Consider the following 8,269-nt stretch of genomic DNA (forward strand, 5'->3'; position numbering starts at 1 on the left):
GAGTGGTTGTTCCTCAAGGGGGCGATCCTGGATGCACAAGCTAAGTCTATCCCATCTTGGAGGAAAGGCAGCAAAAGGGCACAGCAGCCCCCTTGGCTCTGCAAGGAACTAGCAGACCTCCTGCATCAGAAAAGAAAGGCCTACAAAGGCTGGAGGATGGGATCCACCTCCAAGGAGGAATATTCTGCACTGGTCTGAGCCTGCAGAGAATGAAGCAGAAAAGCCAAGGCTGTGACTGAACTCCAACTGGCTACAAGTATCAAGGACAATAACAAGTCCTTTTTTAGATATGTAGGGAGCTGGAGGAAAAGCAAGGGCAATATTGGACCCCTGCTAAACCAGATGGGACAGTTGACTATCGACACCCAGGAAAAAGCCAACTTGCTAAATGGGTATTTTGCAGTCCCACGGGATGCCCCTGCCCATTATGAGATGGGAAGGCCTGGGTGAGGGAGATTCCTTACCCTCCATCAATGCTGACCTTGTGGAGGAACACCTTGAGAGGCTGCACACCTTCAAGTCAGCCGGCCCTGACTGCTTACACCCCAGGGTACTCAAGGAGCTGCCTAGCATCATAGCTCAGCCCCTGGCACAGATCTTCATGAACTCTTGGTGCTCTGGTGAAGTGCCCAATGACTGGAAGAAGGCCAATGTGGTGCCTATCTTCAGGAAAGGGAGGAAAGTGGATCTGGCAAACTACAGGCCCATCAGCCTTACCTCTGTCCCGGGGAAGATCCTAGAAAAGATTATCGAAGAGACCATTCTCAACAGACTGGTCAATGGCAAAATCCTGAGGGATAGCCAGCACAGGTTTCTTGTGGGTAGGTCTTTCTTGACCAATCTTATTTCCTTTTATGACCAGGTGACCTATCACCTGGACAAGGGGGAAGAGATTGATGTTATATATCTTGACTTTAAAAAAGCCTTTGATCTGGTATCCCATGATCACCTTTTAGCAAAACTGGCCAACTGCAGCCTCGGCTTCACCATAATCTGCTAGCTGGGGAATTGGCTCAGTGGTCAGACCCAGAGGGTGGTGGTTGATGGAGGTCAATGGTCGTGGTGTGCTGTGACCAGTGGGGTCCCTCAAGTCTCTGTCTTCGGGCCTATATTATTCAACCTCTTCATTAATGATGTGGACATTGGTGTCAGAAGCAGACTGGCCAAGTTCGCCGACAACACCAAACTTTGGGGTAAAGCATCCACACCTGAGGACAGGAGGGTGATCCAGGCTGACCTTGACAGGCTCAGGAAATGGGCGGACAAGAACCTGATGGTGTTTAACACTGAAAAATGCAAGGTTCTCCACATAGTTTCATAGATTTAGGGTCGGAAGGGACCTAGTAGATCTTCTAGCCCGACCCCCCGCCAGGGCAGGAGAACAACAAAACCCCAAAACAAGAAACGGGACTCAAATGAGTCCAGCCAGGTAGGCATCCAGCCTCTTCTTAAAGACCCCCAGGGTAGGGGCCAGCACCACTTCCCTTGGAAGTTGGTTCCAGCTCCTAGCCGCCCTAACTGTGAAGTAGTTTTTGCGGATGTCCAATCTATACCTCCTCTCCATCAACTTGTGCCCATTACTCCTTGTTATGCCAGCGGGCGCTAGGGGAAACAGCGTCTCCCCCAAACCCTTCTGGTCCCCCCTAGTGAATTTATAGATGGTCACCAGGTCCCCCCTCAGCCTTCTCTTGTGGAGGCTGAATAGGTTCAGGTCCCGCAGTCTCTCACTGTAGGGTCTGCAGGGATGAAAAACCCGCATCATGCTTATAGGCTCAGCAGTGCTACGCAGGCTAGCACTATGGATGAAAGGGACTTGGGGGTCATGATTGACCACAAGATGAACATGAGCCATCATTGTGATGCTGCAGCTAGTAAAGTGAGCAAAACGCTGGCTTGCATCCATAGATGTTTCTCAAGCAAATCCCAGGACGTCATTCTCCCGCTTTACTCAGCCTTGGTGAGGCCGCAGCTGGAGTACTACGTTCGGTTTTGGGCTCCACAATTGAAAAAGGATGTGGAGGAGCTTGAGAGAGCGCAGAGGAGAGCCACGCGCATGATCAGAGGTCAGGAAAACAGACCTTATGATGAGAGGCTGAGAGCCATGGGACTCTTCAGCCTGGAAAAGCGCAGGCTCCCGGGTGATCTGGTGGCCGCTTATAACTTTATCGGGGTGCTGACCAGGATCTGGGGGAATGTTTGTTTACCAGAGCGCCCCAAGGGTTGACAAGATCGAATGGTCACAAACTCCTCCATGACCATTTCAGGCTGGACATAAGGAAGAACTTCTTTATTGTCCGAGCCCCCAAGGTTTGGAATAGACTGCCGCTGGAGGTGGTTCAAGCACCTACTTTGAATGCTTTCAAGAGACATTTGAATGTTTATCTTGCTGGGATCCTATGACCCCTGCTGACTTCCTGCCCCTTGGTCAGGGGGCTGGACTCAAAGACCTTCCGTGGTCCCTTCCAGCCCTAATGTCTATGAAATCTATGAGATGGCCCCTACTCTTTCCCTTTGGGTGTAGCTCTGACTGTGGTGTGGTTCTGAACTCAGCTTGCTGGGGTACAGCCCTCCAGAGGCCTTTCTGCCCATGAGAGACTCTAGAAGCACGGTGCCTTTTGCCTGGTGCAGCTGTTAGTGCACTGAATGCAATTCCATCTGCTTTCTGGAGCCTTTGTGCATAGGAGCTGAGCAACCTGACCAGAGCAAGGCTGGGGATTGAGCCTGGTTTATCTCATTTCTCCTTGTCCCACCTTCCAGCTCAGCAGTAGCATCTCACAACACCCTTCCCACCAGCACTCACATGTGAGACAGATTAGTGAGTTTCTGGAACATGCGATTCTGGATGTTGGGGATCTCCAAACCTTCAATGCTCCTGTAAAATAAATGCAACAAAATAGAGGACCTCCCCTTGCCCAGTCAAAAGGCATGGGGCTGCAGAGGGCAGAGGGCTCTAGAGCAGGCAGAGATGCTCAGTGCCCAGGCTGTCATATACACTTACAGAGAACGCAGATGGGGCAGGCTGTCAAACTGCTTAGCAGAGATATTCTTCAGGGGGTTGTAGGAAATATTCCTGCAAAAAACAGAGCTCATAGAGTCTTTTTCTTTCCAGACACCTTCACAACACTGGAAAGCAGAGACATCCCCATGGGCAAAACTACTCCAGTCCTTCTCTGGACTCTCATATTCTTTCTGTTCCTTGGGAGCTGAATACTACACTACTTAATAAGATATGTACTGACTGGTCTGGGGACAAGATGATCACCCTGTAGTGGTATGGAAGTGAAAGATTAGGATTTGTCCTGTGTAATGGATAGTGCTGGAACTGGGAGACAAACCCTGGGGAACAGGAAAAGCAGAAGATGCCATTTTTTGATGGTTCTCCATGACTATTAATGAATGAGACAGAAACTAAGAAATGAAACCTTTTAATGGCTTATGTTTTTTCATGAATCTTAAAGAATATTACACAACCCATCAATATGCCTCGGTCCTACTTAGGGGGACCAGATAGAAGCTGAGAGAATCACACTTCCACTGCTCCTTTACTGAAGTTATACTAGAATGGGGCCAAGCAGTGTCATGGTCCTAGGCCACTATTTCCTTTCTATTAACCAACAGTTGGCCAACTGCATTGACTTGCAGGTTCTGATTATCTGGGCTGGATATGAACTGTTGACTGGGAGGCCACTGGTCTCAAGAGCCACAACATCTTCATGAATAGTTGGCTGCCTAGGATGATTTCCTAAGTCCCTTCTGCCTAAAAACCCTTTAAAACACCACCACAACGCCAGTTAAGGCCTGTGGAGTTTGAATACACTACTCACAGCTGGTGGAGCTTGAATACACTACTCACAGCTGCTGGAGGTCATGAAGGCCAGTGAATAAAGATGGCAGGAGCGTCGCTAGTCTGTTGGAAGACAGGTCACTATGCAAACAGGAACAAGAAGGCAAATCAGCACAGTCAAGGCTATGAGCTCTCCTCCAACCTGCACTATGACAAAATTCCAGCGCTCACTGAACCAGCGCCAGGCAGAAGCGGCTGCCTTAGGGATGAAACCATAGAGACTTACAGCTCTACGAGTCCATTCAGCTTGGAAAAGGTCCCTTCCTGGATCCATTTGATCTTGTTCCTGCGCAGTATTCTGGAGGAGGTGAGAAAAACAATGGTGAAAACCAGGCTTGTCCTTCATTTAGGTGACTTGTTGACCTCAGAACTGGCCATAGTGTAAGGGAGAGACTAAGGCTGTAAAGATGTTCTGCAAATCCCAGAGAGGAAGGAGATAAAAGGCACAGTTAGCTATGTCACCCAAGACAGGCAACACAGCACAGCACAGCATCGCAGGCAAAGATAGCTGAGCTCTAAGATGTGCTATTACCAAAATTTACTGCTACCTGACAACAGTGGTGCTGATGTCTCAGAAACCCTCTCCACACTCCAGAGCCATGTGACAGCACAGTGCCCCTCAGAGACTAATTGAAAACTGCAAATTAGTTTAGTTAATAAATTGGTTATATGGAGTTCTGAATTGTTTGCTAGGCTAATGTTATTTGTTTATTGCTTTTTGGCAAGGAAAACACCATGTGGGAAATGTACATTTAAGAGACCCTGGCATCAATCAGTGCAGCTGACTGTTAGGCCCTTTTGAGGCTCAAATGCAGTCCTGGTGTGCTAGGACACAGAGGCTGAATGAAACAAATTGTTGTCAGGAGCCCTGATTCCAAGCAATCACCTAAAACAAAGCTCATCTCCTCCAGGCGGTGGGGCGCTGAGTACTTCGGGACACTGAGTAGTGCTTGAGGTTCCACACTGCATGAGGTTTACTCATGGCTGTTGTGTCTGTACACTTATTGTCTAGGGCAGATATCCTTCATCCCAGGCTCTGACTGCCTTCATTTGTCCTCCTAGCTCACAGGGAAGGGGCAGGGATGCCTCCGTGGGAAGGATGGCAAGAATGGCCAAATGTTTGATCTAGGACTGGATGGTCCATTCTGACCTCTAGTTATCCAACCCTGTGAATCTCCAGACCTCAGTCAAGCTGAGCGAGACTCAGAGAGGTGAGACAGGGGTGAGGGGAAAGTGCGTCTGAATGGGAGAGGTCAAGGGCTGTTCCCACACCATCCTGCTTACAAGCCTTATCTTGTCTGCTTCATCTCCTCATAAAGCTGTCATTGGTGCTGGTGCCGCAGGCAGGGCATGTTTACATCTCCCCTCTCACCCCTACGTATGTTTCCATGACACTGCTATAACAGTCCTTGGAAACACATTCCTGATCGAAGCCAGGAGCACTTAGCTGCCTGGCTTGAAGGAAGCAATATGTTGTGGGGAGGCAGCCATTCCCTCTCCTCCCTTTGGTGGTTGGCAGGGCAGGGAAAACTCTTGCTAGGGGAAAAAGTGAGGCTCAGGCATCTTGACAAATGCTGCCTGGTGGCCTCCCTTGTGAGCAGCACAGGTTGTGCTAGGGGCCTGCACCAAGACTTCCTTGGCCAAAAATACACAGTCGGTCCTTTCAAAGCACTTGCACTCTTGAGAAGGTTACAGAAGCGGGGTTTGAGATGCTTTCCCAGAAAACACTGCAGAATCCCAATGGGATTTTCATTCTGTCAACTGCTTCCAGGTGAACAGGAGGCTCCACATGTCCCTAGCAATGACTCTTAACTGGTTCCTCTCTCACAGGAACCCAGGGAGCAGTAAATGTTGGCAATCCTCACAGAAAGACTAGAGAGGGGTCAGAATCCAAGGAAAGATGAAGCTGCATGCCAGAGATAGGCCTCACAAATTGAAGGAAGTTCTGGAAGGCCGCTGGGGAGACCATATGACTTCTTGCTTTGGGGCCTCACCCTGTGCATTCACTACAAAGCTGACTCAGGTCCACTGATGCTGTGGAGCTGAAGTCCTGCACAATACTGGAAGCAGCAGGAGCTCTCAGGATCCAAATCCAGGCATGGATCTCAGAAGGAACAGGAATTCCTGGAGCTGGTCCTAGCACAAAGCTCAGAGCAAAAGGCAAGTAATCCACACAGGCTAGGGACATTCAGAAAGCCCGAGCTTTTCAGGATACAGCCATTCAAAAAGCCTGAGCCTGAACTGATTCAATCTTTGCAGGTTAGTTTAACCTGCAAATCTTGAACTGATTTGGAGGTGGATAGACATTCCTTTTTCATTCTAGAAATGCAGGCACATGCCTGCAGTGGCTCAGGCTAGAAGCCAGGGGGCGCTAAAGCAGCCTTCCCTTCTCTTCCATAGCACTGAGCTGAGGGGGTTGTGGCCAGGCCTGGGCAGGATGCTCTGATTAGCCCAGCAGGGAATTGATAACAGTGTTTATCATCTTTAACTCAGTGTTTATCACCCCATTAACAAAACACAGAGGGACATTACCAGCTACCTATTGATTCTGCCTTTGTCAGAAGGGATGGGAGCCAGCATGTGGTCTGCTAGCTAATACACAGATAGCTCCTAGCAAGGCAGAGGGGAGGGGGAAATTCCTGCTTAGCAGGGAGTGGTGGTGGTGGTGGTGGTGGGTGGAAACAGCTTGCAACTCTCTACCAGAGCTCCAGCCAGGGAGTAGAGGAGAGGGGCCAGCCCTGCTGTGGAACAGAGAGCCCCGCCCAGCCTAAAGAGCACGCCCGGATGCTGGAGGAGTCTGGTTTAACTTAACCAGTTGCATAAACCTGTTTGACCCAAATCAGTTAAGTCTGATACTACATTCAACCAGATTCATCTCAAACTGGTTTCAGCCATTTTCAAACTGGTTTATGTGCACTGAATATCTGTTCTGTTACAGGTTTAAACCAGTTTCTGATCACTTAAACTGGTTTATGTGTAATGTCTGTCCCTAGCCACAGAGTCCAAACCTATGCAGCTCCATTCCCTTCAAAGCACCATTATTACTTTAATCTAGATCAAGTGGCCACACCCACGTTTGCATATGCTGAGGACACTCTGGAAAACGTTAGTTACTGCAGTGAAAAATAGAATAATAATGGTATTTACAACTCCACTCTGCCCACTGTGGTGCTTGGTCACTCCTCCAGCATGCTGCACTTGTGTGTGCAGTTACTTGGCTGAGCAGCTTAGATGACCATATGCGCCTAGGCTCAGACATTTCTAAACCCAGGACCAGTATATTCCAAGATGGGTGCCTAACATTAGGCACTGAGGTAAAAAGGTCTTCAGACTTGCTTTTTCAGCTCCCAGGACTGTGGTAGGATTTGAAAGCCATGCACCCTTCTGAAAGGCAACCCAGGCCCAGTTTGATGAGCAGGGATCTGGGTGTTCTGTTTCCCACAGAAAAATGGAGTAAACTACAGATTTTACCTTTTAACAGAGGCAAATGTGGATTTCTCGTTTTACAAGAGAAACCCATGGATTTTACCGTTTTACAATCACCTCCCTGCAGGCTGGCAGAGTTTCAGAGCTGCAAAGTGTGGCTGCAGGGCCCCAGCAGGGAACAGGATGGGGCTGCGGGTGGCTCGTCTGGGGAGGAGGAGGGCCAGCTCCCTGCTGCCACACACACTCCTGTGGGGCGAGGGAGACCTGCACCCCCCAGATCTGTACCCTGGGCAGGCTCAGGCTACAGGCTTGGGCTCCTGCTCTGCTTCCCTCCCTTGGGGCCTCTGGAGTTCACCGGGCATGACCCGGCGTGCCTGGGGACAGCGGGGCCGCACAAGGATCTCCTCGCCGATGCTCGCTGCCCCTGCCCTGGTGACATGCCTACTGTGCCTGCCGCTGCTTGGAGGGATGCAGCCCTGCACTGCTGCCCTCACTGCAGCCCCAAATGCAGGAGGTGTGTTGCCAGGGTGGGGGGTCAAGCAGCAGCAAGGAGATCCCTGCCTGGCCTCACTGTCCCCAGCTGCACCAGGTCATGCTCGCCAGGCTCTGGAGGCCGTGGGGGCAAACGCAGGGTGGGAGCTCAATCCTGCAGCCTGTCCCAGCCCTGCATGCAGATATGGGGTGCGTGGATACCCCCTCTCCCCCTGAGAGTGTGCATGGTGGTGGTGGGGAGCCCGCCCGCCCGAGCCCGCAGAAGGGGGGAGTGGGGGAAGGGGGCTGTGGACCCAGGTCCATAGCCCTGGCAGCTGGGGGCCCCCTCTGGCAGGGCTGGTGGAGCAGGGGCTGTGGGTGGAGGGCGAGGGGCACCAGCAAGGCTCTGGGGGCTGTGGGTGGGGAGTGAGGGACCCTGCACCTGGTGAGTTTGGGGCCAGCCTGAGCTGGGGCGGGGGCTTGTGCGATTGCATGGGGAGGGGGCATGGTCTCTGCATGAGGGCACCC

General features: G+C 51.0%; 1 protein-coding gene across 4 annotated transcripts in view; it reads right to left on the reverse strand.

Annotated features, from left to right (window-relative positions):
- The window catches only part of LOC109300463 (relaxin receptor 1-like), a 62,013-nt gene that overhangs the window by 9,338 nt on the left and 44,406 nt on the right, over positions 1–8,269 (reverse strand). For all 4 annotated transcript variants that reach the window (XM_019521105.1, XM_019521107.1, XM_019521106.1 and 1 more), the window contains exons 11-14: positions 4,071–4,142; positions 3,854–3,925; positions 2,999–3,070; positions 2,801–2,872 (exon numbers count right to left, since the gene is read on the reverse strand). In XM_019521105.1, coding sequence (XP_019376650.1) covers positions 2,801–2,872; positions 2,999–3,070; positions 3,854–3,925; positions 4,071–4,142 — 288 coding nt within the window. The remainder of the gene's footprint in view (positions 1–2,800; positions 2,873–2,998; positions 3,071–3,853; positions 3,926–4,070; positions 4,143–8,269) is intronic.

The sequence above is a fragment of the Gavialis gangeticus genome, unplaced genomic scaffold (assembly GCF_001723915.1).
Source record: "Gavialis gangeticus isolate Ggan-Ray unplaced genomic scaffold, GavGan_comp1, whole genome shotgun sequence".
Lineage (NCBI taxonomy): Eukaryota > Metazoa > Chordata > Crocodylia > Gavialidae > Gavialis > Gavialis gangeticus.